At 40.7% G+C, this 26,944-nt stretch overlaps 1 protein-coding gene across 2 annotated transcripts in view; it reads left to right on the top strand.

The window, feature by feature from the left end:
• Positions 1-25,479, top strand: part of CLIC5 (chloride intracellular channel 5) — a 517,917-nt gene extending 492,438 nt beyond the window's left edge. For both annotated transcript variants that reach the window (XM_078647637.1, XM_078647638.1), the window contains exon 6: positions 18,792-25,479. In XM_078647637.1, coding sequence (XP_078503763.1) covers positions 18,792-18,959 — 168 coding nt within the window. In that variant the 3' untranslated portion in view covers positions 18,960-25,479. The remainder of the gene's footprint in view (positions 1-18,791) is intronic.
• The last annotated feature ends 1,465 nt before the right edge of the window (positions 25,480-26,944 follow it).

The following is a 26,944-nucleotide window of genomic DNA, read 5'->3' as shown; positions in this document are numbered from 1 at the left end:
GGGCCCAAGGTGTTGGATTTTAAATCCAACACCTTCCTTACTGTTGCACAGACTGGAGTTGGAATAGTACATTATACTATTCCAAAATCCAGCACCCCCCTTACAGCAAGTCGTTGTAATGACTTGCGTTATAATGCTATGAGGCATAACAACGCAGTCATTGTAATGACCGTGCTGTAATGGCATGCGTAGTAAACGCATGCATTGTAACGTGGCCTATTCGTTGGAGGAGTCTGCTTCCAGTGCGGTCAGTGCAGACACAGAGGACGGAGGAAAGGCGTGCTGCGGCGGCAGCGGCGAAGGGAAGGTAAGTGATTTTTTTTATCCATTCTCCCCGCCCGGTTGTATGACATTACAACGCATGTTAAAACATCGCATGCCATTACATCGCGGTTTTTACAACGCAAGTCGTTACAACGACTTGCGTTGGAGGGCGCTGGACTTAGGAGTAGTATCATTTACTATTCGAACTCCAGTCTACATACTGTAGGGAAGGTGTTGGATAGTAAATTATACTATTCCTTGTCCTAGAGCACCATCCAGCGCAAGTCGTTGTAACGACTTGCGTTCTAAAAACCGCAATGTAATGGCATCGCGATGTAACGACCGCGTTGTAAACGACGTTTCCCCCTCCCGCCCACCTCTCCGGTTCCGAGGCAGCCGCTACTGCAAAATACCTGTCTGCAGCATAACAACAATTTAGTTCCAAAATTCTATTACTTTTACCATATGCTTCTCACAATAAATAGGTCAGGTCTACTGCCTTTGTCATAACTTTTCATAATAAACTGTCCAGTCTTATGGCACTTGACATAACTTTTCCAAATGAACAAATCAGGCCTGTAGTAGCCTTTATCATTGGCTTGACACCATAACCAACTCAGATTTATTGAGCATAAACCTTGCTGCGAGGTGCGCATCAGGCACACCATCATGTTTGTAATAGAGTATCTCATCCACCAAACACTAAATCAGGCCCCTAATTTCTTACCTTTTGCGGAAATCTATGAGATTAAATGTAACCCAATACCCGTGCACAGGCTTTTACACAGTTTAATGGCAATACACCATTTGAGGCTAATGACATTACCATATGCTTTTCACAATAAAGAGGCCAGGCCTACTGTTTGTATCATATTTTTTCATATTACACTGATCAGACCCATCAGAACCATTCATGCCAAAGCTTTTGTCATTGGCTGTTCATCAGTACAAACTGATGCTAACGTTTTTGCTCATAAGCTTCCCACAAAGCAACTGTCAGGCGTGAGTAACAGAGAGTCAGAGAGCCAGAGTGGCAAACAGCCGAACGCCAACGAGCGAGCAAGGTGGAGAGCTAAGGGAAGGTTATGGCTCACCTTGGTGTTTTGCGGTTTCTTACTCCTCCACCCGGACCCGGCCCTGTGGTGTATGCAGAGGAGGAGCATACGCCAGGAGAGCCACGACCGGGAGAGCTGTGGTCGATTGTGCGGTTGGTCCGAGGGGCAAGAAGAGAGGAGTTTCTGTGAGCACCTGCAAAGTAGTGGCAGAGAGGAGGAGCTGCAGTGCGGGACCCGAGAAGCCGTGGGGTCGAGAAACCGCGAAAACAGAAGCCCAGAACCCAAGAAGCCACGAAGCCGCTCTGGTCACGTGAGTAATGCAGGAGAGCCCCGGAGTATGCGGGAGAGCTATGGCGCTCTGGTGTTGAGGAGCAGAATTGAGCTAAGGAGCTGAGGAGCAGAACAGAGCAGGGCAGGTGTGTGCACCAAGCAGCGGACTGAGCCACGGATTGACCCCTGCAGATAGTGAATAAGGCCCCCTCCCTGGCCCCTCTACACCAGAAGTGAGGTGATCAGACTTTTTGTCTCAGGGGTGGAGGCACTTGGAGCTGCGATACACTGCAGTGGGCATAAGAGCTTGAGCGTGAGAGTAATAAGAGCTTAATCACTGTAGTAGGATCCGTGGAGGGTGCTGCTCGACAGAGAGGGGGGGTACGCAGTGGGAGAATCGAAAGTTTGCTAAATAAGGCAGAAGCTGTATATCAGAAGGCTAGCCTAAACACGGACGGAAACCATAGACCAGAGGGTCGCCTGTGCTGAAGCAATTCTGCCTGGAGAGGATAAATCAGCAAATACTGGTTCAAGACATTAGGAACAGTATATTGGAAAGGCTGCTTAAGACAGCAGGAGCTGCGGGTAACTCAAATCAAGGCAGGCCTGCAAGGCTCCCTCCGGGTGGCTTTTTTTTTTTCCAACGTGACCTGCCTAACGGAGTTTCCGTTCCGTTCCATAGATCAACATCTACTTGGTCTCTACCAGCCTCCACTGCTTGACCTCGACGGCTGGTGTTCCCGGTACCCGCAGTCGTCTGGTTGCTTGTTAATTCAAAGGCCCAATTAACATCTTTAGAACTAAGTGACTGAGTCTGTGGGGGAGAGGAGCACACAGGCTGGGGAGGTGGAGTCAGCTGATACGGGGTTGTAAAGTGTGTTGAAAACAGAACGAAAGACAGGTCCTAACCAGTAAATCTTCATTCCTTCATTTTTTTCCTTTTGCTCTAATTTGGAGAATTAGTGATAAGCCGGAGGAGAACAAAAGTGATCTGACTGGGGATATTGGTCAATTATGCGTTCTGGTAAGGAGAGAACAGCAGGAATAGCGGTAAAACGCACAAAGAAAATGCAACAATCAAGGGTAGCGAAAAAGGTTAAATCAAATATAGTTGACCCAAACCAGTCGTTAATCTCCCCAATAGCGAGGATGTTTGAGAAGTCAGGTAAAATACCAGAGAAATTCTCATTCATGAAGGATCCAACGGGGGTGTTGATGACAAAACAGTTTGAGGGGGAAAACACAAAATTACAGACCCCAATTAAACCAATAGCCAGTGAAATAATCAATAAACAGAGTATACGGAAATGCCTACAATTCGGGAAGTGTAACTCTCAAACCCAGTTGAAAGACCAAAAGGGGAATGAACTTCAAATCACTGATAACGACCTATTAAGGGTAATCACAACAAAAAGGATGAATGACCAAGGAGAATCACAAACACCAGATATAAGCGATTCAATGAGTATATCAGAGGTAGGGATGCATCAACATCAATATGAAAAACCAAAGGAAGTGGTTAAATCGAACGAAACCAGTACACCTGAGGTAGTGAACAAGGAAATAAGTGGCTATACCACAAATACCGAGTGCAACATCAATGAAATCAACCAAATTAATCAGGAATGTACGAAGGAACAAAAACACCTAAGGATGCCTATAGAAGTAAATGTAGAAATAAATAAAAGGTTATACATACCACCCGATGAAATCTCGCTAAATCTTCAGAATAATTACGAACATAAAGAGGGATGTGATATACATGAGGACAATGAACATCAAGGCATAAGTCATGGCAAACTAAAAGGGGGGGAAGATATAGGGAGGATTACAAATATTGGATTAGATGAAAAAATAAATGAAAGCTTGGTGGAATATGTATCTACAGAAAATACTTGTGAGAACAACATGGCAACACAAACTACAGCTTTAAAGAATAATTCCCAAAATCAGAAAACTACACAAAATAACCAATTGGGAATAAAACAACAACATTTCGAAATAAGTTGGGATGTTTTCTACCAAACATCAACTCTTACTTTGGAAGCATTACAATACCAATCCAGCAAAATGGATATACAAATTGAACTGCTAAAACAATGGCAAATACAGTTGTAGGGATTGACAATAACATTGCTCAACTAAATGGATTGATAATTAGTGCCCAGAAAGAGAATTAGAAAACATCTACAGAACATATCTATTCACCAATCATAGACAAACTTGCCATAATACCAGAGGTTTTGAACAGTATAATAGAAGACAATAAACGAAGTATGGAAATGAAAAAAGGTAAAAACTATGAAAACAAGGAAGTCAACAGTGAAAACAACAAAACAATTAATACGTTGGATAATGAATTTATCAGCCTCACAGAAAATGACAAGGGCCCAGAAGAAATATTAGTTACAAATTTATACATAAAAACAGTAGCATTGAGTAAAGAAAATCGAATAATGGACACACACACATTGGATGATCAATCAATGGACCGTATAAGGGAGGATACTATTGACACTGAAATAAGGGAAGATCAGGAAACTAAGGAAGATAACATTAATGGCTTCACTATGCTGTCCAAACGTCAAAAGAAAAAACTACGGAAAGCGAGGAAACAAATAAAAACTAAAGTGTGCTACAATAAAAACAGATGAAGACCAGATAACAACCATAGACGGGAATAGATACGAGATAGGGAAAGATAGTGCTGTAGATCAAAAACAGAAGAACATCTTAGATTTAAACAGGCAGGAAATAGGATTAACTAATGAAGGAAAAAAGGTCGCAATATCGAATATGATTGGAACTAACAAATACTTCCCACTATTTTATCAAAAATTATCCAAGGGAATGTTCATGTAAAATGCGCCAAAACAAAGCAAAAAGAGAACGATAAAAGTAAACAGGATGGAAACACCAATAGGAGGCATCTAGAATCTAAAGGTGAATGGGTGAATAAAGATCAAAAAATACAGCCGGAGGTTTGGAAAATAATGGATAAAAGGACCATGGATGATTCGCCTCAATCGGATGAAGAGATACTCGAATGGGAGGAGGAAGAAGCGACTGGTCCATTAACCACCAGTCAGCAAAGAAGGAAGGATAAAACCCCAATAAAAGTAATAATAAAAACTACTAACCAGCAATATCAACACGCTGGTGAAAAACCAGAATTATCCACGAAATCCAGTATAAGTGAGGAAGACAAAGATAACTCAAAAACTACAGAATGGGACCAGTTGGTTATAGAAAGCAGTGAAGGGGTAAAAAGAATTACCTTCAAAACAAAGTTATCAAACGAAAAGGTCCCTCAGTACAATTACTCACCAAATAACAAAGTACAAATTATCTTTAAACCAGCATTTGAGTCTAGAGGTAGGCAAGATACCCTGAATCGAGTCAATATACTCAGACTATTCAAGTCAATTCCATCCCTCTCTAAGGTAGTGAGTAAGGATATCTATTCTATTGAATTTATGACAGGAAACGAGAGTTCACATGCTCCCACGCTAATTACACTAAACTCCCCGGCAATAGCGGAATTGATTCTGACAGAACAACACGCATTCAAAGCTTGGGGTATACTAATTACGAAACAAGGCCCAAAGGTTTATCCAACACCGCTTATTGATGAAGAAAATACCAAACATGCTAAAATAGACAGACAAATAGTTCCAGTACTCAAAAACGCCCGGGGAAAATCACCCAAGAAAGCAGGAGAATGGTTGTCTCAAAAGTATATGGGTAAAAACCCTGTAATAAATGAAAAATAATTGATCACCAAGTCACTACACAGTAATAAGGAACAATGATTTAATATTACTAGGTACTCTGCAGCCAAAGTAGATGAGATAGGTCTTGTCCGAATGTGTTCATGAAATATATATGGGCTGGGAGCAAAGGTTCATAATGCACATATAGACTCAATATTGCTCCCCTCTCAGATTATCTTTTTACAAGAAACGTGGGAAACCAAACCATTTGTTCTACATGGATTCAAAGGTCATTTTGAACATGCAAATAAAAACCACAAATTTGGCCGTCCAAGCGGAGGGCTAGCAATCTTCATTTCAGCGGACTTACAGGTTGAACATGAACGACTCGAGTCAAAAATTTTAATAATTAAGTTGAAATATAAAACAACGAAACAGGAACTAAAGTTTGTATATCTGATTAATGTTTATATACAGCCAACAGGCCCTAGTAGGGAGTCAACGTGTGGTATACTGTATAACCTTCTCATGGATTTAATGCTGTCAGACCCTCTAGCGGAGTATATTATGTCTGGGGACTTTAACCTTAATCTAATGCCATCCTTCACAAGGCATGACACCTGTCAAACACAGGATTATCCATGGTCTATCCCACAACAGGATTTAGGAAAATAAACCTTGCCTTTTAGTAATAAAATTGCAATATCTTTTGTCAAAGACATGGAAGCGATGGGCCTGCATATACTAAATGGTCGATTTAAAGAAGATTCACCTCCAGCGTATACATATTTTAAGAACAAGTCAAGGTCAAGGATTGAATACACCATGATATCTCTTAATGCCTTCCATAATATCATTGCATATCAAATAGAGGAAGTTACGGATAGTGATCACTGCCAGCAGATAACAACGATTAACCTTATGAATAAGGCAAATCAACCGTATCAAACTGTCCCGGGTCATATTGGAACAGTAAACTATAAAAAACTAATTTGGGCTACTAGGAACAAGGATGTGACGAATCATCAAGTTATCCAAATATCAGAATTGTGCTTCAATGAAAGATCATCTGAAACCTCGATAGAACAATGGGTAAAATGTACTATGATGCTGGTTAAACCCCAACCTCAATATCAAATGCGACGGGATAAAAGTAATCAAAATGACGATCGAAAGGAAAATAAATCATACATAAACCTGCCATATACCATTACTAAACTAAAAAGAGCACGGAATAGGATGATAAGATAAATCAAGAAAACTATTCCTAACGAGGAAACATCAGGCAAACTGAAAGCTGCGAATCAAAATTTGAGGAAACTAATATGGAATGAGAAAAATCAGGCAAAACAAGCACTTTGGGCAAAAATATACCATGCAAGCAAACAGATAAACACAAGAGAGTTCTGGAAAATTATAAATGGTTTGGCTAGACCAAATAAAAGGGTTGTTTCCTCCGTTCTATCTGAGCAAGAATGGGTGACATTTCTTAAAAAGCATTTAAACCAAAATGGTATGACAATAGAAAAAATTGAAAGCCAACCAACGGATACCCACGATGGTGATATGGAAACCCCAATCGCAGTAACAAAAGATCAACCGAAAAAATTAATTAAAAAACAGAAAAATGGGGCACCAGGACCGAATGGTATCCCTTTTGCTCTATTCAAAGAGAATCCAAATCTATGGGCAGCACATTTAGAAAAGGTATTTAATGAAGTTATTGAAAAAGGCGTTATCCCAGAGTCATGGCGAGGATCACTAATTACGCCAATTTACAAAAAAGGGAACTGGGCGCTCGCAGAATATTACAGGCTCATCACACTCCAAGACACAGATGCCAAGTTGTTTGCTAGGATCTTGCTTAATGAGTTGAATAATTGGGCAATAGAAAGTAAGATCCTGCCACTGAATCAAACTGGCTTTGTTAAAGGATTGGGGACATCAACAAACATCCTGGCATTATCGCTAATAATGGACAAGTCAATTAGTCTTAAACAGCCCTTGTATCTTTGTTTCGTTGATTTTAAATCAGCCTTCGATTGTGTTCAAAGGAATTTACTGAGGAAAAAGCTCAGAGAAATGAACATTTCAACGGCCTTACTGAAAATGATCCAGCTATTGTATAGCAAAACTTGGGTTAGGGTAAGGATGGGGGATGGGCAAACGCTGTCGAAGGAAATCCCAGCCAACGAAGGATTAAAACAAGGCCGCGTACTGCCCCCCCTTCTTTTTAATTTATTCTTGGCAGATTTGTCAGGGACTCTAGATGAATTAAATGCTCACCCTCCGAAATTAGCGGATAGGCATATTTCAAACTTACTGTATGCCGATGATGCCATCCTGTTAAGCCAAACAAAAATCGGGCTGCAGCGACTAATCTCTGGAACATTTACCTACGGAAGGGAAAATGGGATGGTGATTAATGAAACCAAAACAAAGATCATGATTGTCGCCAAGAGCAAAAAATTAAGACAAAAATGTAGTTGGTATATGGAAAACACCAAACTAGAACAAGTTGAAGTATATAAGTATCTGGGAGTACTTTTTGATAAGAAGGGTAGTTACCAGTCGCAAATAAGAGATATTCAGAGGAAGTCCAACTCCCTAACAGCTGCATTTAGAATCCTGCAGAAATTGCTGGGCAACCTCACATATGGGCCGTTTTTAAAGATTATAGGGGCAAGATTACTACCAACAATCACATACGGCAGTGAGTCATTAATGGGAAGGGATACGGAAACAATAATTAATGCTGTATCTAAAACATATAAATTACTATTTCATCTCCCAATAAATGCCTCACCAGCCCAAATTAGACTTGAATTGGTTTTAACTAACCAATATTATGCGAGGAAGGGACATTTTATCAAAACCTGGAACCGGATTAAAAACGATCAAGATAACCAAATTTCTCAGTTATTATGGAAGGAGATAAGTAATAACACAAAGGCAGCAGCATGGATTTTTCTTAAAGAAGCTATAGAAGAGTTTGCAGTAACCTCAATTTGGAATAATTCCATAACTAATGCTTCCTTTAAGAAAATAATTAATAGAACGTCAAACCAACTATCAATTGTAAATGATAAAGATAGTCTGACAAAAAGAAAACATCCCTGGACAATAATAAATGGATATAAAACAAAGAAGGTTCAAGACTATTTGGAAATACCGTGGTCAGGAAACAACAAACAAATCCTTCTCAAAGCAAGATTTGGAATCCTTCCGGGAACCTGCCACCTCCCGCTTGGAAAATCTTTGAAAGGAGTTCAATATGTAGACTATGTAACAGTGGAGAGGAGAATATTGTCCACTTGCTCTGTATTTGTCCGGGACTCCAAAATGAAAGGATAAAACTACTTAAAGTCCCTTTTAATGTACGTGGAATATGGACATGTAGGCAATCCCTGAAATGTTGTCTTCAGTCAAATGATATAGGCATGAATGCTACTTTTGTAAAAAATGTATTAATGGTAAAAACAAAATTAGCAGACTAAGTCTCAAATGAAGTATATTAAGGATGTTTTTAATGAATTTTATGATGAAAGTTCTTTTATTGTTTTTTTATACTAAAAGTATTTTTTGTAATTGTATATTGTAAGATTTTAAATAATCAAACAATAAAGTATATCTTGATCTACAAACTGTCAGGCGTATAGTATTTTTCATCAGCTTTTCACCTGATACATAAAAAATAAACAGCAATGATAATAGGTCTGGATTTAATGTGCTGCTCCTTGCACTTGCATGCTGCTCACTTTACCACATTGGCACACCTTTCACCCAGCTCCTACAGAGACCCACTGCTCAGTCTGTAATCACATGGGTCCACCTCTCATCCTATTCTTATACAGACCCTCTGCTCCCTCTACAATCACACAGGGCACACCGCTCTCTTTGCAGTGACATATACCTCTTACCTTGCACTAACAAACTGCGCGCCCTGCACTTGTACACCTCGTCATGCACTCTTACACCACATACTCTGCACACTCACTCATTGCCTACCATGCACTCACTTGACAGTCACTCTGTATACACAAACCTCTCACCCAGACACATGCCACTACCACTAACTTCTCACCCTACGCTTACAACCACTCGCCATGCCCAATCCCTCTGCACTGACATTGGTCACTCAGCAATCACACCTCTTACCTGGGACTCTTACATCTCTCACTCTGTACCCACATTACTCATCCTGCACTCACACTGCTTACATACTTCTCACCCTGCATTCACACACCATTAACAGATCAGTTATGGTGACTGTTCACTCTGCACTCAAATACGTCTGATCCTGCATGCTCAGAAACTGCTCACCTTGCACACACAGCTGACCCAACACACTCACAAACTGCTAAACCCGTACTCGGTCAAACAGCAATAAGACACTTTTACACTTCACTCAGACACCTCTCGTCCAGCATGCTCACCTTACACTCAGACATTCCTCACCCTGGACATAGACCAGTGCTTAATTGGAGAAGGTGTTTTCCAATGCTCCGCACGGGCACTTAATTGTCAATATTGGGACTTGTAACCATCTGCCACGTGGTGGTGCTGTCCATATAATGTAGAGATGAGCACAACAGCAGTTGTTTCTTGATTCAATATACATTAAAAATGACTATTGACTGCTGCCCCAGCCTTTCTTTTATCTTTGGGGGCCTGAAATAGGCTGAATTCTCACACTGTGTGATGATTGGTAATAGTGTTGGTACTGTCATTGGCAGCCCTGTCAGGGGCAATGGGTGTTGTAGGCTGCAGTGGCCTCCTGATGAGGGCCCTGGCACTTATTTTTCTACAAATTAAGCACTGAGTAGACACAGCCCCACTTACACTCGGACACTGCTCATGCTGCATGTGCACCCTTCACTCATGCACTGCTCGCTCACCCTGCAGACAGTACGTACCCTGCACTCAGACACTGCTCGCTCACCCTGCAGACAGCACGTACCCTGCACTCAGACACTGCTCGCTCACCCTGCAGACAGTACGTACCCTTCACTCAGACACTGCTTATCCTGAACTGAGATACAGCTCACCCTGCCCTCAACCTCTGTTCACACACCACTCATACACCTCTCACCATGCTCTCAATCCCCACTAACCTAGCATTCACCTACTGTTCACACTACACTAACAAGCCGCTTAGGCCCCTACTTGCCACTTTTGTGTCTCTCCCACTCTCGCAGCCCTGCTTTATCTGCAGAGCAGGAGCAGACTGCTCCCACTTGGGTGCATGCGTGCACATGGAAAACATGGAGCAGTAACGCTACCTCTGTCCTTGTGCTTGACACTTTGTGAGGCTTGTGGGTACACACTCACCACCTGGTTTCTTCTGCCAGGTCCCTGCCTGTAATGGGTTCAATGGTTGCGGGCTGCCTGGGCACTTCCAGGCAGCTCAGAGGGCCTACCTGCTTGTCTGCCCACCAGAGGCAGAGTAGGACTGCTCCCCCTTGTTTGATAGAGGTTGAAGGACATACACATGACTTCTCATTATGGTTCTTTGTCTGTGACGGATGCAAGGAGTGCAGGCTACCTGGGCACTTCCAGGCTGGTCAGATGGCCTTCGCTTTTGTCCTGCCCACCGAGGATAGGGGTGCACTGTTCCCATGTGTGTGCATATTTGCTGCCTCTGCTCTGTCAGGTAGATGCCCCACACCTCACGCCCTAAGGGTTGTAATTATGCCCACTCAGTAGTGCATTGGGCCTGTAAATAACGCTATTCAAAAACAAAAACAATTGCCAGTGCTGAGAGCCTAAATGGACGGCAACCAAGAACGATTAGTGTTTATGAATATAACAAAAAACACCTGCTTTATAAATTGCAACAAATGAGTTTTAATTCTTTTCTCAGAATACTTATAATTTTTATAAGAACCAACTGGTTTGGTACATGGGAATACAACAAAACATTTATATACACAATATATACATGAAAAAGTGAATAAATGAACTTACTCCAGAACAATATTTACATTTCAAACACTCTTGGCCAATCCAATCACACATCAAATCATTCAAACAAAACAAACAAACACTGATAGGTCTCGGTGTCAATAAGGCTTTTAGAGATAGAATCCCAGGTGAAATATGGCTCTGTCAAAGTCTTTTTTTAGAAGATGAAAAATGGGCACAAAAAGGATCCCTTATTAACTTCATACACGTCCAAACTGACGAAATTAATCCAATGACCCGAGACCAGGTGGGTCGACGCGTTTCGAACCCCGCGATTGCCGGGGTTCTCCTCAGGACCAATAATGCAACTGAAAAACCAAATGTAGTAGGGATTTGATGGTCCTAACAATAGAGACAGCACACAGAATATCAGTAAAAGAATTAGAAGAGATCGTAACCTTACAAAGAGAAATCGAGAACAACCAACTGATCACTGATTCAAAAATACTATTGGAGAAAATAGATAAGGAAATCTTGGAGTTCAAAGATTATACGGTACAATACATTTGATTCCGATAAAAAGAACTTCTCTCTCGAATCCGTGTATCCGTATTTGAACAAAGACTTTTATCAACGGTCTGATTCACGTAGATTCCTGCAGGACAACCAAGGCCGATCACGTCGCAAATTCTTGACATTTTCGGATACATCTTCTTCCTCGGGAAGTGACACTGACAATACCGCCAGGACACAGCAAAATAAAAAGGGCAATCAACCTGAACAGCAACAACAGCAACAAAATCAACAGCCTTTTTTAGGACGAGGCCAGCAGAGAGGCAGGGGCCGGGTTCGTTTTTCACAGCCATGGGAGATGAGGACCCGCCAGCAATTTTACAAGAATTGAGCAAATCACCTATATTTAATCTATCGGACAGGACCCTGACTACGGCAGAGACAGCAATTCTTACCGAAGGTCTTAATTTCGTTCCAACAAGGCCGACGGATTTCGTTAAAATGAAACTTGAGACCCTTGAGTTCTGCCGTAAAATTAGGCTAAAAACTTTTTTTCAGGACTCTCAAGTTGAACAACCTACGGAAATAACAAGTCTAAAAAGGAAATCCACATTCTGCCCAACAGGCTCCAAAGTCCCACGTTTGAACGCACAGTCCTGTCAGGAATCTCTGCAATGGAAAAAAGGAAATGTTACACCAAATATAATCTCCCTAAGGAAGAAAAGGATGCATTAATGACTATCAAGAATGACAAAACCGTGGTCGTCAAACAGGCGGACAAGGGAGGAGCTATTGTTATTTGGGACATCAATAAGTATAAAACTGAAGTTCATCGGCAATTAAACGATAACAATTGTTACAGACGTATAGGAAAGGACCCCACGCTTGAACTGAAGGACAAACTGTTTGACCTGATTCAAAGGGGCTTTGACCAAGGTTTTGTAGGCCAAAAAGAACTGATATTCCTACAAAACAAAAATCCCAGAATCCCAGTGTTCTATGTGCTGCCAAAAATGCACAAGGATGAATTCAATCCACCAGGTCGCCCGATAGTTTCAGGCTGTAACTCTCTCATCGAACCAGTGGCAAAATACATCGATTTTTTCTTGAAACCCTTTATTGAAACCATTCCAGCGCATCTTAAAGATACCACGGCATTTCTCAACAGAATTGAGACAACTCGGTTTGACTACAATAACCAACTGTTAGTAACCTTGGATGTTGTCTCACTCTATACCCAAATCCCACAAGAACAGGCTCTGGAGACACTTACTGTGTTCTTGGAGACGAGGGAGAGACCAATGAGAGTCCCAACGGAATTTATCGTAGGACTGGCAAGTTTTGCTCTTCAAAAAAACTATTTTTCTTTTGACTCTGAGTTTTTTTACCAAACAAAGGGAGTAGCAATGGGGTGTCCTTTTGCCCCGGAACTGGCGGTTATGTTTATGGGACTGTTCGAAAACAAATTTCTTTATAATAACAACCCTTTTAGCGAATGCATATCTAGTTATATGCGTTACATTGATGACGTGTTCCTCATTTGGACTGGGGGGCATGAAGAACTCAAGAAATTTGTTGACTGGCTGAATTCTAGAACTAATGATATCAAGTTCACTTGTAAAGCCTCCAATGAATCCATTACTTTTTTGGATGTTAAACTACAACCAAAGGAGGGGAGCTTAAGTACCACCTTGTTTAGCAAGCCGACAGATAGAAACAAAGCCTTACATTTCACCAGCAACCATCCCCGAAGCCTGAGACAGAACCTCCCGTTCGGACAATTTCTTAGGATTCGCCGAAATTGTTCAAATAAAGATGAATATTTTGATCATGCCAATCAATTAAAAGATCGCCTTATTCAGAGAGGCTATCCTAAAAAATTGCTAAAAAACTCCCTGAAAAGAGCGTGGTGGACACCAAGAGAGACGCTGCTGCAGAAAAAGGTGAAATCGGACTCAAAAAAATTAGTCTGCGTGACTACCTTTTGCCCAGCGGTTAACCAACATAAAAAACTGATAATGTCCAACTGGCACTTGCTGAAAGATCTCCATGAGGATTTTTTAACACCCCCACTGTTCGCCTACTAAAAAGATAAAAGTGTGGCCAATCATATAGTGAGGGCAGCCCTTCCTATTGAGAAAGCCCCCACATTAACGAGCCTATTTGGATTACCCCCTACCAGAGGACATCACAAGTGCGGTACATGCACATGCTGTGAAACAACATTGGAGGAGTCGGTCTTCTCTTTTAACAACATTCATTGGAAGCACGATGTGTTTACCAACTGTAAAACCCGTAACGTGGTGTATGCCATTGTTTGCCCATGCCCCAAGGTCTATATTGGAAAGACCTCACAAGAAATTCGACAACGGATTACGCAGCACAAATCTAGGATCCGGCGAAGGATTGAGAATGCTCCACTAGTCAATCATTGGGTTAGTCAAAAGCATGAACATACTGACATTAAATGGACAGTTCTGTCTAAAATCGAAAAAGACCCACGAGGAGGAGATCTGGAAGCAATGCTGAGCCAGCGCGAAGCGCTACTAATTATGAAATTTAACACTGCTTTCAGCGGGCTTAACGAAATCTCTGAGATATATAAACCAAGCAGTTAGAGTGATCCACCGCTTTTCCCTGCTGTCAACACGATCAGGTTCTTGCCTTTTACAAACTACATAACCCAGCAATCCCCGGATACTGCACGCATAGGTTTGTTGCATCTAGGAATTCCCCACTCCCCGCCGCAAACTACATCACCCAGCATCCCTGCGGGGGCGTGTCTTCACTTCTTTAGCATTCAGGAAGCAATCGTTCACTCAGACACGACTGTTGAGCGAGTGAGCCAGGGAGACACAGCGAGCCGACCCGCCAGAAGCACCTAACCTGCACGCCAAGGTATGTGCGGTCCCCGTTTTCCATCGAGACACTTGGAAATCCTTTTCGACTTAACATTACAACGTAACATTACAACGCCCCTCTCGTTTCCTTTGCAGCGGCCGCGACCATGCCGCCGTCTGGATTTAAACTTGGAACAAGAGGTTTTGAATTTTAACATAGCGGGTAAGGTCATCAGCCTGAATGGGATTGTATGTGTCAAACGAGTGCGAGCCATGACTAAATGAGACTTGTCGGCACTCTCTTTTCTCTCCTTCCTCTAGCCCCAGATCACCAATCCTGTTGAGAATACAATACAGTCTTAGTAGGAGCTTCATACGAAGACCATAAGGTATACTCGTCTGCCTTGATGTAGAACAGGGGACATCTCGTAGTACAGGTTTAGTCCTAAAGCCTTGTTTTCATTTATTTTTTCAGTTGCATTATTGGTCCTGAGGAGAACCCCGGCAATCGCGGGGTTCGAAACGCGTCGACCCACCTGGTCTCGGGTCATTGGATTAATGTCGTCAGTTTGGACGTGTATGAAGTTAATAAGGGATCCTTTTTGTGCCCATTTTTCATCTTCTAAAAAAAGACTTTGACAGAGCCATATTTCACCTGGGATTCTATCTCTAAAAGCCTTATTGACACCGAGACCTATCAGTGTTTGTTTGTTTTGTTTGAATGATTTGATGTGTGATTGGATTGGCCAAGAGTGTTTGAAATGTAAATATTGTTCTGGAGTAAGTTCATTTTTTGACTTTTTCATGTATATATTGTGTATATAAATGTTTTGTTGTATTCCCATGTACCAAACCAGTTGGTTCTTATAAAAATTATAAGTATTCGGAGAAAAGAATTAAAACTCATTTGTTGCAATTTATAAAGCAGGTGTTTTTTGTTATATTCATAAACACTAATCGTTCTTGGTTGCCGTCCATTTAGGCTCTCAGCACTGGCAATTGTTTTTGTTTTTGAATATTCTAAGTTGACTCAGCCTTGCTGAGTTGTGAGTCAAGGCCCTTTGTGTGTTTTGTAAATAACGCTAGGCACTTGCGCTTACCCCACACTCCATACCCTGCGTCAGGATGGGTGTGTGGAACAGTTTTCTGATATAGTGCAAAATTGTACACGCTTCCTCCCAGTGCCAGCTGCACGACTACCTCGTGGCCGGATGGGAGAAATAGAAGGATACCCAGAAATCTCAAAGGAAAAAAATGTGCAGCCCGATGGCGTGTTTCGTCTAGTGCGTCACTGCGTCACTATGTTTGAAATATAGGCATTTTAAGCAAGAGGAATCCCCTTGTCACCTCCAGTCATGGTGCAGCAAGCACTTCTTTTTTGTTGTGGCATCACACAACTTCTTTCCAATCAAATCCTGCACTCCTGTCCGCCAATGTCTGGGCGGAGCCAAAGCTCCTATCTAGTGATGTTCACATAATTGTCTGCCAACAGCTGCGTTGTCAAGCCATACCATAAAAAAGGAGAAAGTAAAAATTGAAGAGGACCTGTAAAAGGAGAAAATGGGAAAAGTGAAGGACTAACTCACCAACATTATCACTAAGGATGCACTTGTTATAAGGCTAAATGTGCAATAGGGTCAAGACTGATGTGGGCTAACCTAATGATCCATGCTGTGCTATTAAAATGTGAATGACAGGTGATCAGCCTAATGCAGAGCGAGTGGACCCAAATGCCCCTCTATGTGTGTGTATATCTGTATATGTTTTTTTCTGTTTTTGTGTAATTTGAAAGTCCTGGCAAGTACTTTCAACAACAGTATAGCTAAGCTGCACAAAAACTACACTTGTATTTAGAGCACCGCATAACAGGAAAACACAGTAGCAAGTGTTGTATATAAGGAAAACATTATAATTCGTTTATTTGAAATTGACAATGGACTTCTCATTTGCCAAGGTATTTTCCATACCGAGTTTGGTGATCGCCATGCTATCATCCGGAATTGATTTGCAACAATAGCTTCTTTATTGTTTCTTCCAATGCTTACTGTGGTGTATATAGTTGCAGACTATATGGGACAACCATTCATGGAAAAATGAATGGTTAAAAGACTGGAGTTCTTTGTAGTTCTTTCAGATGTATCACAACAATTGTGAAGTTCAAGTTTTTGTGCAGGTTTCATGGGTAACAGATTAAAAGTATTTGGACTTTTGGTATTTACATGTATGTATTTCTATACCAGAAATGCTGAATTCAGCTATTATCAGCCATTATATGACCAGCCAGAGCATGCCCACACACATAGCATTGTTAACTTTTTGGCCTTGTCCACTCTGCATTCAAATAGTCACAGTGGACTGGCCCGCCCAGCCTGTGGGTCTACTCCCCTCTCTTTCGAGGGCGTCCAGCCTGGGTGTCTAGGTAAAGGGAGTAGAGGTTACAGGTGTTTTACTGTGATATCGTCCATGCTTGAGCCTGCTAGGGCTAGGAAGGGCAGTGGGGCCACAACCCTACCCTGTCCATCGCTCTCCCTTCTTAATCTTTTCTGCCTCACCTCTCATCGATTTTATTCTAGCCACTACTTCCCACCACAGGAATACAACGTATCGTCTCCTATCGTCAGTTTCTTGGATGGGTTGCATATCACGTCCTCTTGGTGGATTCATTAAACAGTAACCGACCACGGTGGTGTTTGCGGTACCCTTCAGTTCTCCTTCAGCTGTCCCATCTTCGCTTCTGGGTGCACCCGTAGACTACTGTGGTGTCTGTGGTTATCCTTGGGTGGAGCCATCTCTTCTTTTGGGTGGACCCTCTAAACTCACTGGTGTGGTGTCTTTGATCATACTTGGGTGATCCCACTGACCTGCTACTGTGGTGTATGTAATTATTTATTTTACATTTTTCTGTAATAACAGGACTTTTAGTGGGCTTTGCAGAGAAGCAGCTGTAACGCCTGAGGTGTCAATTACATTAAAACATTGGGGGGGAGGTTTCAAATATTTAAAATGTTAATATATATTTATTTATTTTTTGTTGGTGGACCCTAGCCCCTCTACTGTGGGGGCTGGGGTTATTCTTCGGTTGTGCAATCTCCGTGTCCTACTACTGATGCATTGGGTTGCAGTATTTCCTCTTCTTGGTGGTCCCCATATTTCCACTGTGGTGGTACCTGTGGTTAAAACTGTGGATGGACCCAAACTTGATCTCCCAGTTGTGAGACAATGTAAATCTGAAAAGCTAATAGTGGTAGACAAATGCAAATGCGAATATGCCTCACACATCTCTCTGCTTCACGCCATGCTTAAATGCAACCAGTAGTTTGGAACACTTCTCATAGCCCTACACACAACACCAAAATCCATCCCACATAGAGCAGTCTAGAAACAGCGCACAAAAAAAGTATCCATAAACAAATGGAGTAATGACTTACTCAACTATATACAAAGCACGTATGCAATCACAGTAGCTCTGGTGCCTGGTGCAAGAAAAAGGTGATACACAACAAGCAAAAATACAGCATTTCATTGTAATATGGAATCCGTTATTATAAGGCCTTCCACAACTCCCGCTACCATAGCATAAACATGCCTTAACTTCAATTAATCATTATGTGACATCTACTCATTATTCTTAACATCAATGCAAGTATCAAGTGCGCATAACTAAGATGTTACTTATACATATTATATAATACTGTGTGATTAAATGTAAATGAAAAATAGTGACACCGCGTCACCAAAATGTAGGTAAAAATAACTTAGAGACTGCAACTTTTTTTTTAACTATATGTATGTCTAAAAAGCAATACATCATCACATTAATGTTAATATATAAATAAGGGAATTGAAGTCAGAGACTACACAGTAGATACTGTTGTTCTCCTGCCATTCTTGCAAACCAGTAGCCTTGGCAACAGCAGTAGCAGATTCATTCAGATTTCTGACCTCCAGGATCTGTGCAGTGGATAGATTATCCCAATGAATGCCCATAGCATAATGATGGATTGTGAAACCTGGTTTAGGGTAAGCAAAATCTGTCTTTTTAAAGTTTTGTTTCTGAGGCCTTTATAACTAAGTATGTTAAAACTTTTGACATGATCAAAAGCATATGAATGTTCGATTGAATATTTATTTAAATGAGCATCAAACGTTTATAAAGTAGATTGTGAATAAATCTGTTTGTAAATAGTACAACAAAACCTGACTACCCTAAATGGCTTATGGTCTTTTTTCAGATTGTAGCAAAAAAATACCGCAATTATGAGATCCCAACAGAGATGACGGGTGTATGGCGATACCTGAAGAATGCTTATGCGCGGGACGAATTTACCAACACTTGTGCAGCCGACAAGGAAACAGAGATGGCGTACGCAGATGTGGCCAAGAGGCTCTCCAAGTCCTAACCAGCAAAGCCAGCACTCACAATTATTAGTAGGATAACAAGAGATCAGTGGACCACGCCTCCTTTCCACTCTGAGTCACCTAAACAGTGCAAGAACACTCTTTCTGAGTAGCCGTGCGCTATAGAAGTACTCATTATTCATTCATCCATTACTGAAGTATTCGCTCACAGACTGCTCTCCAAGCTGCCCTGGGTTACAGCCTTGTACCAACACCATTGTATTGCTGGCATCACCATCCTTTCAATTGTAAAGAATAATTTGCTTCTAATCAATGTCTGTGACACATCAGCCTCAAACCCAAGAAAACTGAAGTCAGTATCACTGAAAATGTTAATTTAAGCAGACTGACCTGCTCAAGCTTTCTTAATAAAATCCCTTATGTTTAGCATTTCAGTATTTTTAGAAACTTTCTGTAGTAATGCCACATACTTTGTAACTTAAAAAAAAAAAGAATGTTTCAATTGTGAGATGTAGAATTATCAAGGATGTGCTCTGAAGCGGGCTGGGAGGGCTAGCTTGCCCCAGAAGTTGGTTCTGTGGTTGGTATAGAGAATGTTGATAATAGTCAGTATGTGTATTTGAAGTAAACTGTTGCGTTTTAGGATCTTAAATCAAACATAAAAGACTGAAATTGAGATGGAGGTAGTCCAAAAGTAAAAATGTCATCTTGGTTGGAAGTGATCCATGCTGGTTTGAGTTGCATTTTCAACCCTAGGTAAGAGGTCGCAATGGCATGTGGAGGAGTATAGTTGTAACACCTCATATTTCTTTAAGACAATTTTTGGTAAAATTCCTACAATGAACAGGTGCACCGACCACTTAAATATAGTGTCACTTTTCATAGAGATATTGAAATCCTCCTTAAAATGTTCTATTTCCTTCCATAGTTAATGTTGGACTTCTTGTTTCCTAGTCACAAACTTATTGTGAGCTAGATGGGGCTTCTGAAAGCAGTTTTGTCCTGGGCATTTCATGGCAGAAGACCCAGTGATGATTTTGTTAAATATTCACTGTAAACCTGAGACCTTGGTATACTGTTCTTGGCTACTTATTTCAAAGATGGCACCTTGGGCGTCATCCCTTGAAATCCTTGGTTTGAGACCTCTCTAGTTTGAAGAGCACAATTCTGATGATGTCATCACATCATAAATGGAAGAACAAAGGGATGACTACACTGAGGACATGGGGTACTAGTGTCACGTGTACATATTGTTGGCCAGCTCTTGCCACACAGTTGGCCAATATAGAGTCAAAATTTAGAAGACACTACTCTGCCTTTAATACACAATATTTTCCCATTCTTTGCAAAAATACTTTGCAGTACGAGCCCAAAACACATATCAGGATGGTGTGATGTTTTTCCTTGATTTATATTCATTTTGTGGAGTGTTAGGACCAGAATGTAATGACATCCCATGCTTTTACATTACTTGTCATGTCAGACAGTGAGTATCACAAGAAACTACCATAGTTTCTATGGAAGGGCTGAGAGTTTATTCAATTGAAAACCTTAAAAAAAAGCTAGATTCTTACAATGCAACGGTCCACTGGGCATTTACGAGTTTCTGATAAATAGGCGAGTACATATGGGCACAAAAAGTTTAAAAACATGTTTTGTGTACACGCTATTAATGATACAGCATGATAAACTGGAGGACACAACGTTGTAGGAACCTCTGCTTAGTGCTAATAGGAAGGTTGCAGTACCATTGTGCACTGGTAGGGGGCTCTTTTTGCAAAAATACAGAATGTGTAATTTAAAAAGCAACTTGCACGAATTAATGGGTTTGAGTGCAGTCCTCATGCTTAGGGGATATGCATCTCATATACACAAAGTCATATTCGTTCCTTCATTCTCACAACTTACATATACGGGGTTTCAACAGTTCGTTCTCATCAATCTGTTTAGCAGATTTTAAAAATCTTGAGTTCTGAAAAGCCCTAATTACTATTTCATCTTTGAACCATTACTACTGTCTACCACGGAATAAGGAACTTACCTGCATAATAAACAATGGCCTTCTATGACTTTCACCTGATTGTGCATATTTCCACCAGCGCTGTTTCCCTCAACATTTAACTAATGCCACCTTTGACCCGATCACTTGCTGCAAATGTTGTCTTAACACTTGTGCAAATCGGTGTAGTTAGGAAATGTCAAAGCACAATTGCTCAGGCGGGAACTGTATTATCCAGCGCCTGGTTCACAGAATCTTCAGTGTACGTGTAGCTAATCGTCTACCTCTTCAACCCCCATTACCTATAGATTGCTGTTTGACGTGAGTTCCAGTCGGATCTCTTCTGGGGCTTGTCATGCCTTGGTTCAATACTAGGTGCAAGTGAGAGTTTAGGAGCAGACCTTCCAAAGATTCTGGACTTCCTAGCAGGAGAATTGTGGGATATGTACAAAACCTCTTTGATAGTAGCTTCCAAGCTACACTCTACGAAATGCGGGTACTTATGTCAAGCTATAGTATTCAGTCAATCACTTTGGATATTTCTGTAGTAAACCGTGTCAATTTATAAAAAAAATGTGTTTCCTAAATATCTTCTCATTAGCAGAATATTTGTTTTGCATATCTTAAACACGTCAACATCTTTGTTGGGCTGATCCCACAACCCTTAAAAAACCTCTATGTTGTGCAATATTTTAAATGGGAATTATTCATCAAAGCCTATCCCAAGTATTGGCTTATGCGTTTGAAGAAGAAGTGTGGGCAAAGAAATCTGTGTTTAAGACTGGGCAACATGGGCAACAATTTTAAGTTACAGTACAACACGGTGCTGAGTGATATCTAACCCAAGTCCATGTGTTGCACAAGTCCCTATCTAGACTTTCATGGTTGTCGAAGTTAGCGTCACAACTGCAGATGAGGATGAATCATCTTAGAAAGTTGAGAGAATGCAGCCAGATCTTGGCACATTGTCCTTCTGGAGGAGGAAAGAGATAACAAAAGTATTCTAGCTTTCTTTTAAAGTGGATTGGGAGCTGGCAAGACAGGGTTGTCCAATGAAGCACATCTTCCGCAGTAGTGGTTTACATCAATAAGGCATCTGAAGAGACTCTTTTAGAGAGGGTGGTTTTGCGCGTGTTGTACGTTCCTATTGTTTTGAATAGCTAGATCTTCGAAAACTATGTGCTCTTCACTAGGAACCTTCTGTGTCCATAGTGATAAAAAAAATATTTACACTGGCTCCTAAAATCCTCAAAAGTTAGCTGAACTTTTGGAAGAGAACCCTTAGGCATCTAGCAACATTTCCTAATAAAATGTAGGGAATGGAATAGCACCCAAGTGCTGCCATACCCATCTAATGGACACTTTCGCCTGCCTTCTGTTACTGCGCCCCATCACGGTTATACTGAGAAACAGCTGCCTTCTTAGTGCACGTAATATTTCCAGAGATTTTCCATTTTTTTCATGTGGACTAATTGAGTTGTCAATTTGTGCCCCCTAACTTCTATTCTATCTTCAAACATAAGCAGCCCAAGTGTTGGTAGCCTTAACTAAACTAACAAAAGTCACATGCTGTAAAATTATTTAGCAAATGTCAAGCCCCGCTGAGGTAGGTGTTTGAATTGCTGGCTCAAATAACATTTTGTGTAAATTAAAAAGCTTCAAACAGAGTTATTGGGTGTGACAGAAAAAGCCAAAAAATATAACAAGCCGGTGCTTGGCCAAAACATAGAGGCAATGGAGACATGCTATGTTAGTTTCTCACTGTAATATCTCAATTACAATGAAGAGTCACTGACTGTCATGACTAAATATTTGTTCTTACTGCTCATGACAAGGTACTTTATGGGAATCAATCCGTTCTGCAGTGCATGCTGGGGCAGTGCATGTCTCGTCCTACTGATTACTCTCAAACATTTCACTGTTGTGGTTTGCTCTGTGAATATTTTGCACCAGTCCTCTCAAAGCATTATGGTAGATGCAGTTCTGTGAGTTTATTTTACGCACATGACAAAAGATTGAACAGACAAGTACTTGCCCCATCACGGCTGATTGTCGCCTGAAAGGTGTTTGTTGGTTTTTGCCACATTCAGGCCAGAATATTCCTTTCATTTGAGGGTGCTTAGAGAAAAAGTATGGATGGGAGTCATAACAAAATATACAACCATTTCTTTTTAGTTAACTTAAACTCACAGAAGGAAGCCACAGCATGTCAGACAAACCTCAAAAGGCCTAATTCATAAACCAAGGCTGGTAAACTTCAAGATTGTACACATGCTGGGTTTCTCCTATGTTTGTAGTAGAATTCCAGTTTTGAGGGGTTTCACAAAGAATCTGAGGAGTACCCCTAGAAATCGAAGACAGTTGTATATTTACAGAAGTACTCCAACTACGCAAAACCTATTAGCGCGGAAATATGAGTTTGCGCATTGAACTTTTTATCTCCAGCAGTATTGTTGTTTCCTCTGGTGATTCCGGGTCCGCCGCGAGCCTATACATTATGAATGTTCTCTTCCTCATTCTGACAAGGTGCTCTTTACTGCCCTTTACAGGAGCAGTTTTAAGTGTGTTTGTAGGGTGGGAACTACCTGCATAATGTTTGTAAGCAGTCACACACCAACTTGATTGTGGGCATTAACAACCCTTTGCGGGACCACCTCCTCCTTTACCCCTCCACCTCTTTGTACTCCTGTTCTAAATTAAGGAAGGATGACAATCTACCAATCCAGTAGACTTTCCTCTTTCTTATGTACATTTTGTACTATGCAAAATCTACAGCGTCAGAATTTCAAAGCAAAATTGCCTTTTTAGGGGGGCTAAGTTAAAGTTAGATGTGCAAAAAAAAAAAGGGAATTGGGCCCATTGTGCTCACACATGTGGCATGCAACCAATTTCCAGCCTGCTCTGAAAACATCTCTGAAAGCTGGGTCCATCCTACCCTCCATATATTTTAGTCACTGGAAAAAGTACCTCAGTGGTTGTTTTAGAGGTATTTGTGTCTTAATGTGCGGCATGCTTAATTGCTTTACACCTATTGTATATGAACTAACATGTTTCGTGCCTTTTCAGAGTTCACTAGGGCTAATTTCAGTCTACAGCAGCAGCACATTTTGATAATCATGTGTTAATGTGTATTGAGGAGAAACTATTGCGGCAAGTGATATAGGAAGATGCTCATGCAGTAAATTGTATTTCAGGTCGAGTTCTCCTTATTTAAAACTTAATTCGTATAATTTGCCACTGTTTGTTACAATTACAACATCGAGTATGATAAAATATTTAATGAGAAGATTTACCCTCTCCACCTTGCGGCTAGTTCACAGACACTGGACTGGTGGAAAAAATTTAAGAAAATTATTTTTATCTGTTTTGTAGCTTGTGCAATATGGAATGAAGCAAACCGTATTGGCACTAGGGTAAAAGATTGAGCAAACTGATTTCCTGTTGCATTTAATGCGTTTATCATAGGAATAAGAGGTGATATATTTGCTCCACTTTTCAAATGTTGAATATTGTATTGTGTTTGAGGCCAAATCATTTTGTTCAGTTTTTTTTGTTAAATGAGTAGCAAAAATTGTGATAAATAAGTTTACCCAATCATTACAAAAAAGTGCAATTGGTGTATTACGACTGCTTTTTGAAAATAGTTATTATTTACTTGAAATCCATATTGTTGTGTGTTGTTGCATATTATTTCATAATACGTTTCTTTCAGTGGTGCAAAACATTTTCTAGAATGTGGGCTGAGGCAAAATCAGTTTGCTCCATTCCATATTACAGAGCTGGCAAAAATGTTACACGTGGATTCTCCATATTGTTTTGCATTTGTGCAAAGTTTCTCTAATGCTGGAGGCAGTTCCGTCTTACTGTGCTTGAAATCCTTGGTTGAGCATTGTGAGAAGCAATATTTGTCTAAAACTAATGCTGTGCCTCATCGGTAATTACATGAAAAAAAAGTATTCCTTAGGGGGATTTTAATTCAGCAAACTTTGGTAAAATCGAATGGAGAAGAGAAATCAGAGCATTACTGCTCTACACAAAGTGTGGCCCTTGAACATCAACATTGTTCCAAACTATGAAATTAACCAATTTTCCTAGGAAACACAAGAGCATGTATTTCTGATTTTGCAAAGCCTTGATACTAAACTTGCCTTAAAATGATATATTGTGTAGCCTGCATCATCACAAGTAGTTCTTATGAAAGGTTTCCTTTATTATTTAAAGAGGGCTGGAATTGAATTAATGTATTTAACAGAAATGAAAATATATAATTTATTTTTGATTTGTTCAATCTTATATCTCTGTGTATTGTTTCTGATGACCTTGTAAGCTTGTACTTACTAATGTGGATAAATTATTTTATAAGATGCAAAGTTTTCTGTTGTGATTGCCGAGGGTGGATTTTATTATTGTATATATGTTCCTCAGTGGAGTTTTTCACATAATTGTTATAGACGGCATTTTTATTTCCTCATTGTCTGATTATTGCTTTCATCACATCAATTGTATTGCAGCATGTAAGTAGAAACTTGCATGTGAATAAAAAAAATATGAGGTGGCGTTAACTTGCTGAATGTCTCAATTACTTAAGGGCATTGGGCATTACACTGCGTCCAATTGTTCCTAGTTACACTGCTTAATAAATGTATGTGCAACTGGGTTTGAGAGGCAGACAATTAACCCACATCTGCTTTGATGATGCCTCCAAGGGACCCATTAGATTGTGGGATATTTGTTCAGCTTTGTCGTGTGATCGATTAATCCCCTCTGCGTCTAAGCCTAAGGGTAGCAAGACTGACTAAGCCCTCGTTTTAGAAGTACTTAGTTGCAACAGGTTGCTTGAAGATGGAATGAGATAAAAAGGGGTTACATTAGGTGTAATGAAGATTACAGGTAAGTAATGTTCGCTTGTCCTCATCCCATGCCTTACTTAATCGAGGATACGAGTTAATTACAAAGGGGAGAGTAGAGGTATGACTGATAGAATCAACCTCCAGTTTCAATGTTTACAAACAATATGATTCTATCAAAACAATAAAGTTGTATTTGATTTTCAATTTTAATGTGTTGTGAAAATAGTGTGTATATCTGATCCTTGTGATTGACAAGGAAAAGCACTAAGTGTTTTTAAATACCCCTGACACACTACGAATCCCATAGTGTCATGCTTCATCATTGGGGTCTTCCCGTCCCTCTACGGGGCGAGGCGTGCTGCAACCTACGGACTATGCGGGAGCACTTGTTGTTGTGACGATAGGCTATGTGTGGTGTAGGAGGATAGTGTGAGTGGTAGGGGAGGTTAAAGTGAAATAAATGTAAACATTTCCTGGCTAGTGGAAAAAATAATTTATTCACTTCCCTAGCTGAAAATGTTAAAAAGGGGTTGTGGTAAGGTTACTTATGATGCCTTACTTGGTCGACATGTTTCATAAGCAGACCCCCTCTGCTTATTCATCAGGACCTATGTTGATCCCTACTACACTCCAAAAAACTAAATAAAGGATAGTATGCCTACTTTCCTAAATAAATCTGCAAAAATCAGCTGGTTTATTAATTCCAGGGCGTGAAAGGGCCCTTCTTCAAAAAATGACCCAGTCTGGTCTATTTTTCAATTAGTTATCGTGCCCCATGAGCGTGGCATCTGAGGTGGTCGGTAACACAGTCGAAAACCGCCGGAATCAATCCTCCGTTTGCCTCACTGCCGCTCCGCAGTGAGGCACAACAGAGGATTGATTCTGGCAGTTTTTTTCGACTGTGTTACCGACCACCTCAGATGCCACACTCATGGGGCACGATAACTAATTGAAAAATAGACCAAATTGGGTCATTTTTTGAAGAAGGGCCCATTCAAGCGCTGGAATTAATAAACCAGCTGATGTTTGCTGATTTATTTAGGAAAGTAGGCATACTATCCTTTATTTAGTTTTTTGGAGTGTAGTAGGGAACAAAATAGGTCCTGATGAATAAGCAGAGGGGGTCTGCTTATGAAACATGTCGACCAAGTAAGGCATAATAAGTAACCTTACCACA

Source organism: Lissotriton helveticus, chromosome 6 (assembly GCF_964261635.1).
Source record: "Lissotriton helveticus chromosome 6, aLisHel1.1, whole genome shotgun sequence".
NCBI lineage: Eukaryota > Metazoa > Chordata > Amphibia > Caudata > Salamandridae > Lissotriton > Lissotriton helveticus.
This window is presented reverse-complemented; position numbering and strand designations above follow the sequence as displayed.